Here is a 22,035-nt window from a genome sequence, read left to right on the forward strand (position 1 = left end):
TGTGCAGCCTGCAGCAGAGGAGGCTCAGGGCAGAGCTCATTGCTGTCTGCAGCTGCCTGCAGGGAGGCTGTAGCCAGGTGGGGTTGGGCTCTGCTGCCAGGCACCCAGGAACAGAAGAAGGGGACACAGTTGGAAGCTGTGCCAGGGCAGGTCTAGGCTGGATGTTAGGAGGAAGTTGTTCTCAGAGAGAACATTGGAATGGACTACCCAGGGAGGTGGTGGAGTGGCTGTGCCTGGAGGTGTTGAAGCCAAGCCTGGCTGGGGCATTGAGGTGGTTGGTTGGGTAGGGCTGGGTGCTAAGTTGGGCTGGATCATCTTGGAGGTCTCTTCCAACCTGCTTGATTCTGTGATTCTCCATGGACAGGAGAAGCACAGCCTGGACACCCAGGGACATAAGCTAATACTGAAGGCTTGAAGCATCACCTAAGCCCTCCAAGTGAAAAAGAACATTCTGAAGCCTGTCGCAGCCTTCGAGACATTTCTCCTCCTGCTCTCCTGCTATTTTTGAACAATGACATTTTTTCCAAAACAAAACTGTTTTGCAATCCTTCCTTTTTCCACTTAAAACAAAGTAGTGAAGCTCTCTTCATTCTCTGCCAGTCCAGACACACAACCACAGGCACAACCACCAGCTCCAAATCCACCCACCCTGCAGACAGCCACGTCACAGTCCTCTCTCCCAGGGCTCCCGTGCTGGGCTGGCACCAGGGTTAGGTCTTGCTGCACCATGAGCTGCTCACCGAACTGGGAAAGGTTAAATTTTAACTTGAAACAGCTTAATTTGTCTTCTGAACCTAGCTCCTGTCATGGAGGGATTTCACTTAAGCCCTCAGCCAGTGTGCAGATGGCACCGAGCTGTGTGGTACAGTTGACTTGCTAGAAGGCAGGGATCCATCCAAAGGAACCTGGACAGGCTGCAGAGGTGTGCCCAGGCCAACCTCACAGCATTCAACAAGGCCAAGTGGAAGGTGCTGCACCTGGGTGGGTGCAATCCCAGGCACCAATCCAGGCTGGGTGGGGAATGGCTGAGAGCAGCCCTGAGGAACAGGACCTGGGGGTCTGGGCTGATGAAAAGCTCAACAGGAGCCTGCAGTGTGAGTGCAGCCCAGACAGCAACTCTGTGCTGGGCTGCAGCAAGAGCAGTGTGGGCAGAGGGGCAAGGGAGGGGATTCTGTCCCTTGGCTCTGCTCTCCTCAGACCCCACCTGCAGTCCTGGGTGCACTTCTGGAGCCCCAGCACAAGAATCACAGGATTTCTTGATGATCTGTGAGGTCTCTTCCAACCCTGATGATACTGTGTGATACTGTGATACTGTGAAAAAGACCTTCAAGATCATCAAGTTCAATCATTAGTTTCACACTGACAAGTCCTTGACGAAACCAAATCCCTCAGCCCAACATCTAATCACTATGGATTGCTACGGTTGGAAAGGACATGGAAGTGTTGGAGTCAGTCCAGAGGAAGCCTCCAAGATGCTCAGAGGGCTGCAGCAGCTCTGCTCTGAGCACAGGCTGAGAGAGTTGGGGCTCTGCAGCCTGGAGAAGAGAAGGCTTGGAGGAGACTTTGGAGTGGCCTTCCAGTATCTGAAGGGGGCTACATGAAGGCTGGGGAGGGACTATTGACAAAGTCTGGTAGTGACAGGACAAGGGGGAATGGGTTTGAACTGGCAGAGGGGAGATTAAAGCTGGATGTTAGAAAGACATTCTTTGCAGTGAGGGTGGTGAGACACTGGCACAGGTTGAGGGTGCTGAGACACTGGCACAGGTTGCCCAGGGAGGTTGTGGAGCACAGAAGCACCCAATGTGATCGAAGATCACATTGGGTGCTTCTGTGCTCCACAACCTCCCTGAAGGTGTTCAAGGCCAGGTTGGATGAGGCCTTGAGCAACCTGCTCTAGTGAGAGGTGTCCCTACCTATGGCAGGGGGATTGGAACTGGATGATCCTTGAGGTCCCTTCCAACCTAAACCATTCTCTGGTTCTTTTGCCATAATTTGGTTCCCCCCAAAAGAAAGAAACTGCTTAAATGGCTCAGAATATTTTCCTATCTATGCATATCTTTAAAACTGAAAAGCCAAGGAGCCAAAGATGTCCAAATTCTCACTGCAACACAAAGACTTCCAGCTCCTAATAAAGGCACAGATAAAAGCAGTTCAGGAGCAAAAATATCTAACTGAAGCCAATAAAAGAGACTTGCTCTGAAGGAAACTAACATGAATCAAACCCCAAGGAAAGGGATTTCATGGCACAATCCTTCTATGTTAACTGCCCAGTAGCTTCCCCATGCTGCCAATCCAAAGGCAACACTCAGTGAAATTTACCTTCTGTGGCCACTCAAGACACACATCTGCTGCAAAGACTCACCCTCTAAAGCTAGCAAACAACACCAGCACACGGAAAACATTTGTGGCAGCAAGTTCTGCGTGGGCCAGCAATGGGCCCTTGTGGCCAAGATCATCCAGGGGGGCATCAGGAAGAGTGTGGCCAGCAGGGTTAGGGAATCATAGAATCAAGCAGGTTGGAAGAGAGTTCCAAGCTCAGCCAGTCCGACCTAGCACCCAGCCCTGGAAAAGCAACCAGACCATGGCACTAAGTGTCCCAGCCAGGCTTGGCTTCAATACCTCCAGGGATGGTGACTCCACCACCTCCCTGGGCAGCCCATTCCAATGACATGGGATGTTTTTTGATCTATGTAGGAGAGATGTTCAAATCCCACATTTATCCTAGAGAGAGACACTGAGAGCCCCAGGGCTGTTTGGTCTGGAGAAGAGAAGACTGAGAGGAGATCTGATCAGTGTGCATCAATACCTGAGGGGTGAGTGGCATAGAATCAGGGCTGGAAGGGACCACAAGGAGCAGCCAGTTCCAACCCCCCTGCCATGCCCAGGGACACCCTACCCTAGAGCAGGCTGCACACAGCCTCACACAGCCTGGCCTCAAACACCTCCAGCCATGGGGCCTCAACCACCTCCCTGGGCAACCCATTCCAGCCTCTCACCACTCTCCTGCTCAACAACTTCCTCCTCACCTCCAGCCTCACTCTCCCCACCTCCAGCTTTGCTCCATTCCCCCCAGTCCTGTCAAGTGGAGGGGGCCAAGCTCTTTTCAGTTCTGCACAGCAGTAAACCAAGGAGCAATGGATACAAACCTTAACTTGAGGAGAAACTTCTTTAGAGTGAGGGTGCCAGAGCCCTGGAGCAGGCTGCCCAGAGAGGTTGTGGAGTCTCCTCTGGAGACTTCCCAATCCTGTGCTCTACCCTAGGGGATCCTGCTTTGGCAGGGGGCTTGGACTCAATCTCTGGAGGTCCTTTCCCACCTCTAAGGTTCTGTGATTCTGGAGAAACACCACCTAGGAACTAAGCAAGACCAAGCAACTGGACCCTAGAAGACACACAGCAGCCTCAGCACACATCCCCAGCCCCAGCTGGGAGAAGAGAAGGGGTTAAAAGTGGCAGGAGCAGGAAGGGCTGATAAAAAAAAAAAGGAGAGAAGAATCTGAAATCAGGAATTTTGCCAGTTTTTACCCCTGATAAATCCACATTCCAGTCTGTCAGCTATCTTGTTATCCCCAGAGCTGCTGAAGTGTCTTTGGCTGGAGCTATGCATGACTCCAGTTTGCAGTAATGGAAATAAAGTATGTGCCTTGCAACTGCAGCGTTCCTTTCCCAACCCCAGGAAGGGGGGAAAAAAAAACAGCACAGGCAGAGCAGGAGGATATCCTAGAGCAGCTCAGGGATTTGGGGAGAGAGAAACTGGAAAGCAGTTCATCCCACCCCACCCCCCCATCAGCTCCCAAACCTGGCGACAAAGCTGGTGAGAGACCTGGAACACAAACCCTATGAGGAGAGGCTGAGGGAGCTGGAAGGGTGCAGCCTGCAGAAGAGGAGGCTCAGGGCAGACCTCTTTGCTGTCTACAACTACCTGAAGGGAGGTTGTGAGCAGGAGAGCCAATGGCATCCTGGGCTGGCTCAGGAGCAGTGTGGGCAGCAGGACAAGAGAGATCATTCTGTCTCTGTGCTCAGCACTGCTCAGGCCACCCCTGGAGTGCTGTGTCCAGTTCTGGGCTCCTCCATTGCAGAGAGCTGTTGAGGTGCTGGAAGGTGTTGAGAGAAGGGCAGCAAGGCTGGGGAGGGGCCTGGAGCACAGCCCTGTGAGGAGAGGCTGAGGGAGCTGGGGGTGTGCAGCCTGCAGCAGAGGAGGCTCAGGGCAGAGCTCATTGCTGTCTGCAGCTGCCTGCAGGGAGGCTGTAGCCAGGTGGGGTTGGGCTCTGCTGCCAGGCAAGCAGCAACAGAAGAAGGGGACACAGCCTCAAGCTGTGGCAGGGCAGGTCTAGGCTGGATGTTGTTAGGAAGTTGTTGTCAGAGAGAGTGATTGGCATTGGGATGGGCTGCCCAGGGAGGTGGTGGAGTGGCCGTGGCTGGAGGTGTTGAAGCCAAGCCTGGCTGGGGCACTTAGTGCCATGGTCTGGTTGACTGGACAGGGCTGGGTGCTAGGTTAGGCTGGCTGAGCTTGGAGCTCTCTTCCAACCTGCTTGATTCTATGGCTAAGAGCTGGAAAGGAGGTGCCAAGTTGCAGGCTGCTGGAGCAGCTTTCCTGCTCTGCAGCAGCAAACAAACAAATGCTCATCCCGATTCCCGAGTGCGGCGTAGCAGGCGGCTGGGAGCTGCCAAACATTTGGAAGCAGTATTGTAAAAATTAAACAAAGCTATCATTTACAGGAAACCCTGCCCCCAGAACAAATTATAGACTTGTTAAGTTTATCTGGCAATGCCTTGCCCCTGAGTGCTGTATAATTATTCCTAAATCTTTCAGGAAAGAATGCAAATATTTTAAAGCCGTAATTCATTGACAAGGAGGAAGTCTCCTTTAGCCTTTCCTGCATATTTTAATACCTAAAAAATTAACCCCTACTCACCACAACTATTTTTCAGCATCCTATGGAGTTGGCAGATCTAGCTTTGGTTTTGGCAGGTCTGGCAAAAGCTGGCCAACAGCACCAGGCTCATCCAGCATCCTCGCCCGCTTGTAGACTGCTTGCAAAGCTGCATCGGGGCTGGTTTGGACAAGCACTGTGCCAGTCAGGATGCTCTCTGTGCCAGAGCCTTCCAGGGCTGGGCTGGAGCAGCAACATGCCAGCCAGACTGCTCCCCAGGATGGAGACTTCCCAGTTCAGGGATGGTCTGGAGCAGCACCCTGCCAGCCAGGATGCTCCCCATGCCGGAGCATTCCCAGTAAAGCAGGTTTTCAGGACTGGTTTGAAGCAGAACCCTGCTGGAGCCTTCCCAGTGAGGGATGTTTTCAGGACTGGTTTGGAGCAGCATCCTGCCAGCCAGACTGCTCCCCATGCTGGAGCCTTCCCAGTGAGGGATGCTTTCAGGACTGGTTTGCAGCAGCATCCTGCCAGCCAGACTGCTCCCCATGCTGGAGCCTTCCCAGTGAGGGATGCTTTCAGGACTGGTTTGCAGCAGCATCCTGCCAGCCAGACTCTCCCCATGCTAAAGCCTTCCCAGTGAGGGAGGTTTTCAGGACTGGTTTGCAGCAGCACTGTGCCAGCCATGCTGCTCCCTGTGCAGTAGCCTCCCCAGTCAGGGAGGTTCTCTGCTGAAAAGGCTGGCTGTTCTGCCAGGGCTTTGCAAAAAAAACAGTATAAAGGAGCCTTTAATAAAGTGGAGGGCTGAGTTATGTGGAGTTTTACTCCACAGGACCTTTGGACCAAGATCTCCACATCCTTTTGGCATGCTGGATTGCACTGGGCAGAACCAGCACTGAGCACCCAGCCTTTCGAGCCTCCTCTACCTATCAAGCCACAGCTCTCTAACTCGCCCAAATTAAGTCATGCTAATTAGCAGAAGACTCATGGCTGAGAGCACTGCCACCTTCGGTTTCCAAAGGAAAACCTCATCCTCAGCTCAAGCCCTCCCTCCTGGAGGGAGTGGAGCCCTTGGGGGCAAATTAATCTGGGGCACATTTCTAAAGCAATGCTTCCCTGCAGCCAATGGGTCTGCATCCCTTGGGACAGGGAAGTGACACCTGCAAAGTCATGCATGCACATCTTCACCCTCTCAGCACCATCCACTACCCCCCAGGAGCTCATCCCACTCTGGAGCTGCACAGCTGTGCCCACAGGATCAGCTATGCCAACCGTGCCCTGCCTAGCAGCACAGCAGAGCTGCTCTGAACCCACTGTGCACCTGCTGTTAAGCCTGAAGGGAAAACACAAAGCAACAACCTTACCTTTTCAAAAGGCAGCACTCCTGCTATTGTGCTCTCCTCCCCCAGTGCCATCATTTATTTAAGAGCAGCTCAGCAGTGGGTGCCATCCCCTGGCACTGCTTGGCATTTCCTTGGCACTGTTGCTCCAATGGCATGATCACAGAAAGGCAGTGGCTGGCAAGAACCTCTAAAGATTGAGTCCAAGCCCCCTGCTAGAGCAGCATCACCCAAGGCAGGAATACATCCAGGCGGGTCTTGACAGTCTCCAGAGAAGGAGACTCCACAATCTCTCTGTGTAGCCTGCTCCAGAGCCCTCACAGTCAATTTTCTGGTGCTGGCAGCCTGTCCTACAGCAGTGCCACCCTTCACAGTTACTCCAACATGGGAAGCAAACAAGGAGCTCTACCATGGGGTAGGCTGCAGCAGTTAACCCAGCAGCTTCCCGTACACAAACAACACCCACGACGCACAGCCACCGGCCACCGTCACAGGCTGGTGCTGCTGGTATGATGGATCTTGAAGGTTAAAGGACCTGCTTTTTTTCCTCCTCCTGGTGCAAGCAGGTCAACAGATCCTCTTCCTTGCAACAGCTAAGTCCTAGAGCTGTCAGCACACAGGCGAGCACTGCACCAAGCAACCACTCAAACCAGATTTCAATCCAACTCCGCTAAGACGCCGCAGCACTACCAACCACCATGATGCTCCAACCTGCCACAGTGGTCTTCCAGAAGCTGTCCCAGCAATACAAGCCCCCACCCCCCTTCCCTTCCTCTCCTTAGAAAGGACAAGTTGTGAGCTTCCAGGTCTGGAGCAGGGAAAGGGAGGTCAGGCCAAGCTTGCAGCCCTGGCGCCTCCTCCTTCGCCCTGGCGCAAGCACCGGAGTGCGTAAAAGCAGAGCAGCAGTGATTGCAGGAGAAGAAAGCAATCTCATCACAAGAGCTAATGAAAGCCAACCACAGCTATTATGTGCACAGCCCTGAATCATTAGCAGACACTATCAAAGCTATTTTTGCTCCCACCAAGAAGGAAAAGCTGACAGTCCTACAGCACCCTCAGCTCTGCCACCCGTACCGAGCAAGCCTGTTTGGTTTCCTCCGGTTCAAACCAAACCAGTGGCACCACTTTGACCTCTGATCTGCATGCCAGGTCTCTGCCAGCTGCTTGCTCTGCTCCCAGTACCTCTGCGCTGGCACTCATCTCACTGGGCACTCCGTGCTCCCCCCAAAACTGCCAGCCACTGCACTTTGGAATCCCAAAGGTTGGCAGGTGGGCAAAAGCAACCCCAAAACAATTCACCCAACGCTACTCAGGGCAAAACAAAGCCTGCTCAGGTGCCCACATGTAGCTGGCAAGGTAATGATTTTCCATCAGGCCTATAATTGTGCTAGTTCCTTTGATCATATAAATGCCCTCCTCCTATGGGAAGGGGCCAAAGCAAGCCAGGGAGGGTGCAGGAGTTGTTTTTTCTCCCTTCTTGCTATTACAGCAAGCCTGGCCCTATCACAAATTTCCTTCTAATAGCACTCACTACAGCTGGGCCAAGCTTTAATCTTTTTTGGAGGGGGGTAAATCCATCTCTAAAACAAATAAGCAAACTCCCTTGTAAAGAAGGCACTGCCAACCACTTGCTTATCAAGACAACTCAAAATGAGATCCTTGTGTTTGTAGGAAAAGCAAAACCTCCATTGCAGCCCAGTAAAAATCCTGGCTCTGTCTTCAGGTTCCAAGAATGCTGAATCAAAACAGCCTCTGCTCTTGAAAAAGAGTACAAAAAAGGCCCCCAAAAAAATGTGTATTAAAACCTCCATGTAATCTCTTCAAAACACCAATATTGGAACCTGTAACACCAGCCAAGAGGGATTTATCACCCCCTGTCATCACAGCCTGCAATGCCAAACTGGCAACTGTACCAGGCTAAAGCCTCAGCTCATCAGTTCTTAAAGCTGGCCCTTCAGTGCCAGCAAATCCTCTGAACCCCAGGGATATCGGGGTCTGGGACACTGCTGCTCCTCCATTAGAGCCTATGGAAGATCCAGGGATTTGAGGCATTGCTGCCCCTCCATTAGAGCCTCTGAAAACCCAAGCACTTGGGGGTCTGGGGCACTGCTGCTCCTCCATCACAGCCTCTGAAAAACCCAAGCACTTGGGGGTCTGGAGCACTGCTGCTCCTCCATCACAGCCTATGAAACATCCAGGACTAAGGGGTCTGGGGCACTGCTGCTCCTCCATCACAGCCTCTGAAAAACCCAAGCACTTGGGGGTCTGGAGCACTGCTGCTCCTCCATCAGAGCTTATGAAACATCCAGGACTAAGGGGTCTGGGGCACTGTTGCTCCTCCATCAGAGCCCATGAAACATCCAGGACTAAGGGGTCTGGGGCACTGTTGCTCCTCCATCAGAGCCCATGAAACATCCAGGACTAAGGGGTCTGGGGCACTGTTGCTCCTCCATCAGAGCACATGAAACATCCAGGACTAAGGGGTCTGGGGCACTGCTGCTCCTCCATCAGAGCCTTTGCCTGGGGGCCAGCCACGCAGGGCGACACGACCCAACGCCAAGCACCCAGCACAGTGCTTCCAAGCAGGAGGATGTCATAAGTCAGCGTGGGTAAACAACTTCCCCAGAGGTTATTATTTCAGCTTCTGTCAAAAAGAAAAGTCAAGAGGCTGGGAAGGCTTTAACTACATTTTCCACTGCAGAAAGGATTCACTCCCAAAGCCCTGCCACGAGGCGCCCGAGCGGTCAGAGCTCTCTGTTTAAAACAGAGCAGCCTGACATTTAGAGGGTTTCCTGGGAAGTTGTTCACCCCAACACAACTCCAACCCACCAGCAATGTCTAGAAGAGGACTACAAACCACAAGAGGTTAAGTTAAAGTGACTGCACAGTGATTTCAGCTAACCTAAGCCTGACCTCCCCCACCCCACGAAAGGAGCATCTATTGGGTGCTGTGGTCCTGCAGAAACTCAATCAGCAAAGCCAAGTTCCTAGAAGCATTAACAAAACCAAAACACAAGCAAAACAAACTCCCCCCCAAAAAAAAAGAGAAATAAACAAACAAGAGAGGCAGCAACAATGCTGACAACGTGCAAGGGGCACAGAGTTTTGTGTGCTTCCCCCCTCCCCTCCCAAGAGCTGCAGCTTGTATAAGAACAGTTCCTATGCCCACAAAAATGTTGAAACATACTTTAAACATTTCATCATTGTTTGCTCCCATCTGAATTTGCTTAAAATCCAGACGATTCTCAGCTTCTAAATTGGAAACATTAAGGGAAATAGTCCTTCCAAATCCTTGGCTCAGGGCAGCTCCTCTCTGCTGACCTGTACCTTTCCTACCCTAAAAACAAAGCTGAGTCCCTCAGCCAGCACACACATCCCACTCCACTGGATGCTGAATGCCCAAGTCACAGGAATTCCAAGTAGAAAAACTGGAAGTCAACAGATCCTTTCCTTTTTTTGCTTGAACGATGAAGAAGGTGAAGCAGATGAAGCACTTCTAGCAGTCTTGTTCTAATACAAAACTAAACAAGCAAAAAAAGAACCCAGACAATGTCTGAGACTTGCTCTTAGGTGGAGGTGGCCCTGACTTCAGGGAGGGTTGGACAAGATGATCTTTGAGGGTCCCTTCCAACCAACAATGTCTGAGGTTTGTTCTTGCTTGGATGTGGCCCTGACTGCAGGGAGGGTTGGACAAGATGATCTTTGAGGATCCTTTCCAACCAACAATGTCTGAGGTTTGTTCTTGGTTGGAGATGTCCCTTACTGCAGGGAGGGATGGATAAGATGATCTTTGAGGGTCCCTTCCAACCAACAATGTCTGAGGTTTGTTCTTGGTTGGAGGTCTCTGACTGTGGGGAGGGTTGGACAAGATGACCTTTGAGGGTCTCTTCCAACTAACAATGTCTGAGACTTGTTCTTGCTTGGATGTGTCCCTGCTGACTGCAGTCACCTGAGCCTCCTCTTCTCCAGGCTGCACACCCCCAGCTTCCTCAGCCTCTCCTCACAGGGCTGTGCTCCAGCCCTCTCACCAGCCTTGCTGCCCTTCTCTGGACATGTTCAAGCACCTCAACATCTTCCTTAAACAGAATGGCCCAGAACTGGACACAGTAATCAAAGTAGGGCCTTAACCAGTGTTGAGTACGAGGGGGAGGGGGTTGGACAAGATGACCTTTGAGGGTCCCTTCCAACCAACGATGTCTGAGGTTTGTTCTTTCTTGGAGGTGTCCTTGACTGCAGGGAGGGTTGGACAAGATGACCTTTGAGGGTCCCTTCCCAGCCAATGCGACCTGCGAGTCTCTGAATCTGTCTTTCATGGGGAAAGAGCAGACAGCAACCACACAAGGTGAGCAGCAGCACTCTCACACTTCAAGTCCTGGGTTCAGCATAGGGCCTGCACTCCAAGAAGGACACTGAGCTGCTGGAGTCTGTTCAAAGAAGGGCAGCAAGGCTGGTGAAGGGTCTGGAGAACAGGGCTGGGGAGAAGCAGCTAATGGAACTAGCCTAGAGGTCTCCAAGGCCAGGTTGGATGAAGGTTTGAGCATCCTGGTCTAGCAGATGATGTCCCAATCCACCCATCGTGGGCAGAAACTGGATGGTCTTTAAGGCCACTTCCAATTCAAACCATTATGTGATTCTATGAACTGTGGTTGTTCAGTGTGGAGAAGAGGAGGCTGAGGGGAGACCTCCTGGCTCTCTACAACTACCTGAAAGGAGTTTGGAGCCAGGTGAGTGTTGATGTCATCTCCCTAGTAGTAACAACTGATAGGACAATTGGCCTCGAATTGCACCAGGGGAGGTTTAAGCCTGGATCTTAGATGAAACTTCTCCACTGAAAGGCTTCCCAAAGACTGGCACAGGCTATCCCAGGAAGGTAGTGGGATCCCCATCCTTGGAGGTGCACCAAAGAGGCAGAGAAGTGATACTGAAGAGAGTTAAGAGAATGGTTGGACTTGATGATCTTAAAGGAAGCCATCAACCAAAACCATTCTAGGATGCTATGAAAGAGACACTACAATCCTAATTTCACACTAAAATCAACACTGGGCAGCCTTTAACAAAGGCTGATCCTATCAGTAGGTACACACACACTTGGCAAGCACCACCTCCACCCTTACAAGCACCACACTTTGCCAGAAAGGTGACACACCACTGTCCTTGGGGACCACCACCCCTTCCCCATCCCACCTCACCTCTCTCCCAGGCCCCACAGAGACATTAGATGAGCCAGACCACAAGACCTGAACCAGTGAGGCAGAGATGCCTACACTGGCCATGGCCACTTGCAAGCAGAGAGCACCCTTCTGAGAAAGCCTACCAAAGCAGCACCCTTGCAGGGGCAATGCCTGCTGCCAGCCTGCCACCAGCCCCACACATGTAAAACCTCTCTGGCATCTCTTCACCAGCTCCATCCTCCCCAATATCCTTGCAGGGGCAACGCCTGCTGCCAGCCTGCCACCAGCCCTACACATGTAAAGCCTCTCTGCCATCTCCTCACCAGCTCTATCCTCCCCAACATCCTTGCAGGGGCAACGCCTGCTGCCAGCCTGCCACCAGCCCTACACATGTAAAGCCTCTCTGCCATCTCCTCACCAGCTCCATCCTTCCCAACATCCTTACAGGGGCAATGCCTGCTGCCAGCCTGCCACCAGCCCCACACATGTAAAACCTCTCTGGCATCTCTTCACCAGCTCCATCCTCCCCAATATCCTTGCAGGGGCAATGCCTGCTGCCAGCCTGCCACCAGCCCTACACATGTAAAGCCTCTCTGCCATCTCCTCACCAGCTCTATCCTCCCCAACATCCTTGCAGGGGAAACGCCTGCTGCCAGCCTGCCACCAGCCCTACACATGTAAAGCCTCTCTGCCATCTCCTCACCAGCTCCATCCTTCCCAACACACTGTTTTTATCCAAGTACCTTTCCCATAACCAGGGCAACCTAAACAAGGGAGAAAGAAAGCCCAGAACACACAGAGTGCTTCAGCCACAGCCTCTACAGTGCAAAGATAAAAACACAGCCAGCCCAAAATCTTTGCTACAAAGGTCACAGTTTCCTGAAACACTAAAAGTGCAGGTAACATGGACTAAGAAAACTAATTTCCTTTTAATTAAAAAGCTTGGAAGTTTGATTAAAAACTAAGTATATAATGATACAAGTAGCAGCTTTCTTCCTAAGATGCACAACCCCCAGTGACCAGCAACAAACTGCCTCTTCCAAGGCACCAGAGGAGTTTGCTGTGGGGTGTTTTGGAACACCCAAAGTCATTTAAGGAGCCAGGAGAAAATGCACAAGTTTTGCAGGGTCCTCACATTGCTTAGCAATGAGAGAAGGAAGTTATCTTCATAATCTCAAAAGAAAGAGAAAGCAGGAGGAATGTGTGGAATGCAAGGAGGTTATTGCCCCGGAGACCGAGGCTGGCAGCCCGAGGAGATGCACACCCTGACCTCTTTGGCTAACAAGAATTTCCTGCCCTCCTCCCTCCCCCCCCCCCCAGCCATTCCAAGAGAAAAAGCAGAACTAAAGCAAAGAATCAGGTCCTGGAGGGCTGCTCCTTTTCTGGGAGGAGGTGAAGGATTTTAGCAGATAGGAGAATCCTGATGCAGTTTAAGGAGAAGAGCAGGAGAGAGATGCGAGGGACTGAGCCCATGCACCTCCACACCTGCATGTCCACAGTTGTCCCAGGAACAGCACTCCTGGACTTATCTGGGGAACACGTGGAGGGAAAAGGAGGTGAGAGCCACATGTTCAACACCTCTTGAGAAGCACTGGCAGTCCTCCAGCCACACAGGCTCCAGGTTGTTTCCAGGGCTGGCAAGCAACCCACTGCACATAACTAGGATGAAGGGGTCCGCATGAGCCACCAGCCAACACTACACAGCAGGCTACCACCACGGACATGGTAGTAGAAGCCCTATCCCTGGAAGTTAAGGGCAGGCTGGATGTGGCTCTGAGCAGCCTGATGTAGTGTGAGGTGTCCCTGCCCATGGCATGGGGGTTGGAGCTAGACGATCCTTGAGGTCCCTTCCAGCCCTGACAATTCTGTGAGTGTATAACATTACCACCTCGAGTAACCTGGGACCCTTCCAGCCTCCTGACAGAGGTCCCAGCCCTCCTGGGCAGATGCCACTCATGCCTCCAAAACAGAAGATGTTAGTCTGGGACATTCTCCCATTAGAGGCACCTACAATAGGTGTATTGCTTGCATGAAGCAGCATCACTTCAGCCTCAACTTCCTTAGCTCTGCCAAGTATCAAGGACAAACACCACGGTGGAAGAGAAAGCCAGAGCCCTCCATCCCCTTAGCAGACAGGCTGTGAGAATTGGGGCTTTTCAGCTTGGCAAAGAGAAGGCTCCAGGGAGGCCTTAGAGCAGCCTTCCAATATCTGAAGGGGGCTACAGGAGAGCTGGAGAGGGACTTCTGACAAGGGCATGTAGTGCTAGGATGAGGGACCATGGCTCTGAGCTGGGAGAGAGGAGAATAGGAAGAAATTCTTTACAGTAAGGACGGTGAGACCCTGAAAAAGGCTCTCCAGGGATGGAAATGTTCAGGACTAGGTTGGATGACTGCTTGAGCAACAAGTGGGGAATGTCTCTGCCCAAGACAGGGCGGTTGAAACTAGCTGTTCTTCCAGGTCCCTTCCAACCCAACATTCACAGGATGTTAGGGGTTGGAAGGGACCCAAGGAGATCATCCAGTCCAAGCCCACTACCAGAGCAGGACCACACAATCTAACATAGGTCACACAGGAACACATCCAGACAGGCCTGGAAAGGCTCCAGAGAAGGAGACTCCACAACCTCTCTGGGCAGCCTGTGCCAGGGCTCTGGGACCCTTCCAGTCAAGAAGTTCTCCCTTGTGTTGAGCTGGAACCTCCTGTGCTGCAGCTTCCATCCATTGCTCCTTGTCCTACCCCAGGGAGCAGTGAGCAGAGCCTGTCCCCCCACTCCTGGCAGCCCTCAGATACTTACAAACATTGATCAAATCCCCTCTCAGTCTTCTCTTCTCCAGACTAAACAGCCCCAGGTCCCTCAACCTCTCCTCATCAGTCATGCCCTCCAGTCCCCTCAGCATCCTCCTAGCCCTCTGCAGGACCCTCTCCAGCAGATCCCTGTCCCTCTTCAACTGAGGAGCCCAAACCTGAAGGCAGTATTCAAGCTGAGGTCTCAGCAGGGCAGAGTAGAGGGGGAGGAGAACCTCCCTTGACCTGTTGGACACATCCTCCTAATACACCCCAGGATCCCATTGGCCTTTATGGTCACAAGGCCACATTGCTGTGCCACGGGTAACTTGTTAGCCACCAGGACCCTCTCCGCAGGACATTCCATGAAAGCCAGTGCCTTGCTGCCACATCAGCCTTGCTCTGCTGCCATTTCAGCGAGAATCCAAAGTCTGTTGACACACGAAAGCCACAGAAAATCTCCCTGAAGCTACAAACCAGGGCTGCAAACACGGAGCGGCGCGGGGGCCTCCCGCAGCAGTGTACACACAGCTATTCAGCCCCTTACAAACCGGCTAGGCGTCTAAGGAAACAGCTGATAATTAAGGCAATTTGAACAATAGATAATAATTTGACTATGAATCGTACGGAATGTAATGACTGCTTATCCTGGCAGAAAAAACAGAACTGGCTATGAAGCGGCTGCCAAGGAAAACGATACTCCCACTCAGCCCGGACCTCTGCGAGCGCAGCGCTGCTAACCACATGCTTGCCGCTGCCGGCTGCTAGGACACGGCGCTGCCGCCGCTGCTGTCGAACAAAACCGCGCAGGCAGAAAGCGCAGTCCCAGCAGAAGGGTGGCCGAAGCCCCTCCTCAGCCGGGGAAAGGAGGGGGAGAGGGGGGTGCAGCCGCCGGTTCTTGCCAGCGCTCGCCGAGCCGCGCAGCCGCCAGCGACGGATGCCAGGCTGCTTGCCGGTGGCCTGCGGGCAACTTGGACAGGCTGCCAGCTCCCCCTCTCCGGCCCCCCCTACCTCCCCCCCCCCCGCTGTTTCCAGTTGCTAAATGACATTCGGAGCAGCTAAAAATACTTCAAGCGATTCTCTCGTTTACTTTTCCATGCCAGCACTCGGCGTTTGCCGAGGAGGACGTTCTCCGACGGTCACCTCCCCGCCGCCCACGGGCGGTCAGGCAATTGCTCCGTTGATGCAAGCCGTGCGGGAGAAATCATCCTGCTGGCCACCGACCCTGTGCCTTCACTGGGATGAAGTCACTGGGAAGAGCTACAGCTGGTGGCCAGCTTGCGCCACACCTTCAGGCGGCTGGTAAGGAACCACAGAACGGTAGGGGTCGGAAGGGATCGCTGGAGATCATCGAGTCTGAACTGCCAAAGCAGTCACCTAGGGCAGGTCACATAAGTACACATCCCAGGCAGGTTTTGAAAGTCTCCAGAGAAGGAGACTCCACAACCTCACTGGGCAGCCTGATCCAAGGCTCCAGCACCTGGAGTAAATAAGTTTCTCCTCAAGTTCAGGTGGAACTTCATCTGTTCCAGTTTGTAGGCATTGTCCCTTGTCATATCACAGTGGACATCAGTGGAAAGAGATTGGCCCCTTCTTGACACCCATCCTTCAGATATTTATAAGAGCAGCTATTATCTGGTTCTTCTCAGACCCCAGTGAGCCCAGAAGCTGTCTAGTGCCAAGTTAACTGCAACAGGCTCACCAGTGCCAGACGGCACAAGGAACACATCCTGGATGAGATCCAGAAACTCGTTTCTGAGTTGGAAGAGGCTGCACGGAGAGGCCTGTGAAAAACTAAAGATGTGTCTGCTGAACTTGATCACTAAACCAGCAATGCCAGCAAAGCAGCCTTCCTGATCAACCAAGGCAGCACATCTGGGTGACACAGTGGGGACCAGCGAGCAGCAGGACACCAGGACCCCTCTTTGGGCAAAACTCTCTGAGTCTAAAAGTCAGCAGCCAAGTGATTGCCTCTGTCACGGTGAAAGCCACTGTCCCTCACTCCTAACAGGTAAATGCAGCTATTCCATCTACTGGGCTTAACCGGAGCCAAAGATCCCATCGAGAATCTTCACTAAGACTGAACACGGAGGACTGCTTATGCCTGGAGTGGGCTCCAGGCTCACTCTGTGCTCATCCCCAGCCCGGCAAATCCCACTGAGCCTGCCTCCATGCCACCACAAAACCAGGAGAGCAGTGCCAGCCAGGGAAGGCGTCGCACTCCTGCAGGACATTCGCAGGTTAACCGATAAGGCTTCCCACCAACAGCCAAGGCTTTTTTTGCCCTTTCAATCCAGGAAAAGAAGCATCTCTTTCTTCCAATTAGCAAGAAAAGGGAAAGAATTTCTATCCGTTTAACACCTGAGGGCAAGAAGGAGCCTCCAGAAAGAAACAGTTGGGGTTTTTTTGTCTTTAAGCCACAGCCACCTACTGTGGGTCTCCGGATGCCACCTCTGGCTTTGCATATCATTCTGCTGCCACGCCAGCAACGGCAGTCTTGCTCCATCACCCAGAGACACATGGGTTGAATAAGCTAAGATACTTTCCAGGTAGCATCTGAACGAAGTGAGCAGTTACAGGCTGGAGAACCAAGACTCTCAGTTAGAGGCTGGTACGATCCCCACACCACCTACTCTCTACACATGACCAAGAGTCAAGCTTTACACATCCACCACCTACAACAGCTCTACAGGAGCAAGAGCAGCGAGATTGCATCTCACCACTGCCGTGAGCTCTGCATACACCACAGAGCTATAGGTGCTGCCAAAGATCACTCGGACACAAGGCATCAGAGGGCCACGACTTAGGACAGGCATCAGTGCAGATCTGCAGCAGCCTGTCTTTATACCCCTAACAACCAAGTCGGCATAAAAGGAAACAATTCATACATTCCACCCTGCAAATAACACACTTTACACCTCTTATCAAGCAAGAGATGTGAGCTGACCTGCTGAACACCTCTGAGAAATGCTTGTGTACTTCAGCAAGACAGAACCTGCCATTTATGCATATTCTAATTGCATCCTAAACCTGGTCTAAACAAATATTAACTTGAACTTCTAGGTAATTATGGACAAGCAAGAGCCCTTTAATGTGACCAAAACAGCAATGATACAGATAAAGAGATTGCTGGAATGGGCCCTCTCTTGAAAGGAAAAAAAAACAACAAACAGCTGTACACACCTGCTGCCCCAGGAGAAGATAAACATGGCCAAAGTCCACCTGAGATGCTGCTGAACAACTCCTGTGCCCATCCAACGAGGAGTCTCAGAGCTGAGTGCAGGGGCACGCCTGCCCATGCTGCTCAGCTACTTCACTTTGGCGGTTCAAGGCCAACCTTCAAGCAGCAATCCTTGCTCTGACAGGAAAGAAATCGCTGCACTTACAGAAACCAACCTGCCACAGTTCTTAAGAAACTTTCTGGGGAAGGTGCTAGAAAGTTTCTCTCTGAGCACCACGATCTGGTGTAGTTCTGGAAGAGAATGGAAAAATAAGCACCAAAAGAGCACAAAAATCTGAAGAGCTTTGTGGTGGACTTCAGGCTTGAGTTCGTGCCAGCAACAACCGTGTTTCCATACGTTGTTCCACCAGCACAGCACAGCCTGTTGAACTCTCTCCAAGCCAGCAAGCAGAGGTGTGCCACCGAGCAGAAATCAGCAGCTCCTACCATCACCCCAATGGGATCCTTGTTCGAGCAGAGAGCTCTTTCCCATGCTTATTTATCTCGTTCTCACCGATTAGCCAGGCTCCCAGGTAACTGCCTTGCCAGCTCCCTCACCCACCTGGAGGAAAACAAGCCACTATCACCTGAAGTTCCAACCGAAATCAAAGCTTTGGCAAGTGACTCATTTTTCCAGACGCAATACACCCCGGAGACCTTTCACCCTGGTGTCAGCCCTCAGCCTCCAGCCTTAGCACAGACGGCATTTCCCATCCAGCCCACAGCACACCAGTTCCCTGTGCTGACCCTACAAAGGCAATGGCAGGTGAAGCCCCACACGCTAATGAAGTCGAAAGGCAGCGGTAGGACAGGTGGTTAGTGGCTGCCTGTCTGCACCCATCAGCTGAGAGACAAAAGGGGAGATCCAGAGCCTCTAAACACCACACCCCCCCCAAAACCGCACGAATCCGCGGGGCAATGTGAAACGGCAGCAGGTGCAGCACCCCACTTGAGGTTTAAATTTAAGCACAGCCACACTCAAGGTACACCACACTTTAAAGAGGTACACAGCAAACCTCCTTTTGAAAGGCTTCTACCCTCCTCCCCGAAACACTCCTGTGGACCAAGACACTTCAAACATTAACTTTGCAAGACCTGTTGCTTTCCAAACACCCCCACAGCCCTGGAACAAGCAACATAAGCCAGGCTAACATTTTCAGTGTGTCACGGCAGAAAGCCCTTCTTTTGTCAAATAATCTTACCTTGCTCATCACATTTCTCTGCCTCCACATTTCAAAAGCACAGGGTCAAACTGACAGCAGCTTTAGAGCCTCGAATGGAAGGGCTGTGGGCACGCTCTAACTCCTGACACCTTCTACAGCTCACCAAAGTCATCTTTTAACAACGTGTAAAATAAGGACTAGGTGATTCCTTTGCAAGGCTAAGAAGCCTCCTCGCATCCTGATCCCACACCAGTGAGGGCTGGACTCAAATCAAATTCCAGCCTATTTATTAGAGCCCATTTTACGAAGCAGGGAGGGGTGAAGGGGAGAGAGTATTTAAACTGCAAGCAGTCAGACGTTTCTCATTAAAATATTTCTTGGAGAAGTAAACGGGCCTGCAATTTCATTCCAACAGATGTAGGCTGAACGCATATCATTAGCCTGACAATATAAAAGCACAACCGACCGAAATCATTTTAGTTTTGCCAGTGAAAAGGATAATGTATGCATATCTGGAGGGCACACCAATGGTAAAGATTACCCCCGGCTTCTATCTTAGCCGTCTAAAGGTATTTACTTGGGGTCTGTCTGTGTTGTGACAGTGTCCTAGACCGAAATGAATGCCTCTAACACTCCACATTTTTGAGCCATTCAGTCATGCATTTTTGTTATTGTTGAAAAGTAGTGCGAAATTGCAGTGCATGAGCTGGAGTCCTTGGTGGTCTCCGAGGATTCCAGCTAAAAAGGCACTTCCTTTGTTCCGCGGAGAATGCGGTCCAGTAGGTCATTCAGAAGGGGAAATAAAAGCAGCGGCCCTGGGAAGGAGATGAAGGATGAAACAAAAAGAATAAAATGTTTTGGGTGTGAGCACATTAGCTACCATTTCCTACTGCTGCCGGCTGCGAGCACTCCTCCTGTCCCCGGGATGCGCAAGTACCTCGGGACGAAGGTGGAGGGAAGAGGGGAGGGAGAAAGAGAGAGAAGAAAAAGAAAAGAGAGGGAGATTAAAAAAAAAAAGACAAGAAGAAAAAAGAAGAATCCATTTCCCAGTCCCTTCCCCAGCAGCTCGCCGGGCCAGCGGCACCGGGGCGGGACAGGGCCGCCCGCCGCCGCCTCACTCCCCGCCGGGGAGAAAGGCAGCCCAAGGGCAGGCGTCGCCCGCTCCGCCGCCACACGCACCGCCGGGGAGCGGAGCCGGCAACAGGCGCGGTCCCGCCCGCCGCCCCGCCACCGGAGACAGCCCCCAGCGCGCCAGGCTCCGGCCAGCCGCAGCGGGTCCTACCGGGCGCCCCGGCAAACGGCGGCGGGATAGGCGCCGAACTCGGAGAAGGCGAGCGGAGATGGCCCGGGCGCACCGAGCTCAGCTCCGGGGCAGAGGAGGCGAACCGAACCGAGCCAGGCCGGGGGCCCAGAGCCCAGCTCCGGCTGAGAGGCGACCCGAGCGGGGCCAGGTGCCCCGAACACAGCTCTGAGGGAGAGGGGAGGAGAACCGAGCCGGGCCGGGCGCTCCGAGCCCAGCTCCGGCAAAGGGCAGGCGAACCGAGCCAAGCCGGGCCGGGAGCTCCGAGCCCAGCTCCGGCAAAGGGCAGGCGAACCGAGCCAAGCCGGGTCGGGAGCTCCGAGCCCAGCTCCGGCAAAGGGCAGGCGAACCGAGCCAAGCCGGGCCGGGAGCTCCGAGCCCAGCTCCGGCAAAGGACAGGCGAACCGAGCCAAGCCGGGCCGGGCGCTCCGAGCCCAGCTCCGGCAAAGGACAGGCGAACCGAGCCAAGCCGGGCCGGGAGCTCCGAGCCCAGCTCCGGCAAAGCACAGGAGGAGCGAGCTGAGGCGGGCGCCCCAAGCCCAGCTCCGGCAAAGGACAGGCGAACCGAGCCAAGCCGGGCCGGGAGCTCAGAGTCCAGCTCCGGCAAAGGGCAGGAGGAGCGAGCTGAGGCGGGCGCCCCAAGCCCAGCTCCGGCAAGGGGCAGGCGAATGGATCCCGGCCGGGCCGTGCCCCGCTGCGAGGGCAGAGCCGGGCCGGGGGTAATCCGGGCGCACACCCCGCGCTTCGCGGGGCCGGGCCGAGCTCGCACAAAGGCGGCGGCGATGATCGCGACTCACCGTTGATCTCGTAGCTGGGCGCCTCGCTCTGGCTGAAGCCCTTGGCGGCGTAGTGCCTCCGCACTTCGGAGCAACTTTTGGCGCGGGGCTCGGCGGCCAGCAGCAGCGGCAGGCTGAGGGCAGCTAAAGTGCAGAGCAGGGGCGGCAAACAGCCGCGCCGCCGCGGCATGATGCAGGGTGGGCAGGGGCCGCCGCCGGGGCCGGGCGAGAGCGGCCCGAGGCCGGAGCCTGCCCTCCGCCGAGCCTTGCCCCGCCGCGCCGGAGCCGCGCCCGTTACCGTGCAGCCCGCTCTGCTGCGGCTCGGCTCGGCTGGCCCGGCGTGCGGCGGCGCTCTGGAAACTTGGCCCGGCAGGAAGCACATGGGGTGGAGGAGAAGGAGGAGGAGGAGGAGGAGGAGGAGGGAGGCGGGGAGGGCGGCAGCTAAGTAGGAGCGCGCAGCGCCAGGACAAGCCTCTGCAGCCCCCGGGAAAACCAGGAGCTGGGATCCGCCTGCCCAGCCAGGCGGAGCGGACTGCGGGGCTGTGCATCCCTCCCCTCCGCCGGCCTGGCATGCCCCCGAGCCATCTCCCCTGACCCGGAGTGGGCCATGTCGAGGCCGTCCTCCGCCGAAAGCCCAGCCCAAGCCCGGCTCTGCCCGCGGGCACCTCCCCACTGGCCCGAGGACTCCTTGCTGCTCACCTTTGAATCACACAGACACAGTTGGAAAAGACCCCTAAAGCCGAGTCCAACCAAAAAAACAGCGGCACCGTGCTCACTCGGCTGCGTTCCGAAGTGCCATGCCTGCACGTGTTCGGCACATCCCGAGGGATGGTGACTCCGCCACCTCCCTGGGCAGCCTCTTGGAAGAGGCACTGGAATGCTGGCCACTCTTGCAGGAAAGATATTTTTACTCAGATCCAAAAGAAACCTCCCCTGGTGCAACTTGAGGACATTTCCTCTTGTCCTGTCACTCGTTACATGAAAGAAGATCTCAACACTCACCTCGCTCCAACCTCCCTCAGCCTCCTCCACACTGAACAACCTCATTTCTCTCCTCACCAGACCCTTCAGCAACTCCACAGCCCTTGTCTGGACATGCTCCAGCACCTCAGTGTCCTTGCAAAGCTCAACCCAGGAAGGACTCAAGAAATGGCCTCATCAGTTTAAGCCCATTCCTCCTCATCCTGTCATTACCAGACCTTGTCAATAGTCCCTCCCCAGCCCTCCTGTAGCCCCCTTCAGATACTGGAAGGCCACTATAAGGTCTCCTCAAATCACAGAATCATAGAATCAAGCAGGTTGGAAGAGAGCTCCAAGCTCAGCCAGCCCAACCTAGCACCCAGCCCTGCCCAACCAACCAGACCATGGCACTAAGTGCCCCAGCCAGGCTTGGCTTCAACACCTCCAGGCAC

At 53.8% G+C, this 22,035-nt stretch overlaps 1 protein-coding gene across 2 annotated transcripts in view; it reads right to left on the reverse strand.

The window, feature by feature from the left end:
- Positions 1 to 20,981, reverse strand: part of GPC4 (glypican 4) — a 100,868-nt gene extending 79,887 nt beyond the window's left edge. The window contains exon 1 of one of the 2 annotated variants that reach the window (XM_064159107.1): positions 20,645 to 20,981. In XM_064159107.1, coding sequence (XP_064015177.1) covers positions 20,645 to 20,813 — 169 coding nt within the window. In that variant the 5' untranslated portion in view covers positions 20,814 to 20,981. Of the gene's footprint in view, positions 1 to 4,913; positions 4,948 to 20,644 lie in introns of those variants that run through there. The other variant, XM_064159108.1, reaches the window with a different exon arrangement.
- Between the last annotated feature and the right edge of the window lie 1,054 nt (positions 20,982 to 22,035).

This window comes from Pogoniulus pusillus, chromosome 19, assembly GCF_015220805.1.
Source record: "Pogoniulus pusillus isolate bPogPus1 chromosome 19, bPogPus1.pri, whole genome shotgun sequence".
NCBI lineage: Eukaryota > Metazoa > Chordata > Aves > Piciformes > Lybiidae > Pogoniulus > Pogoniulus pusillus.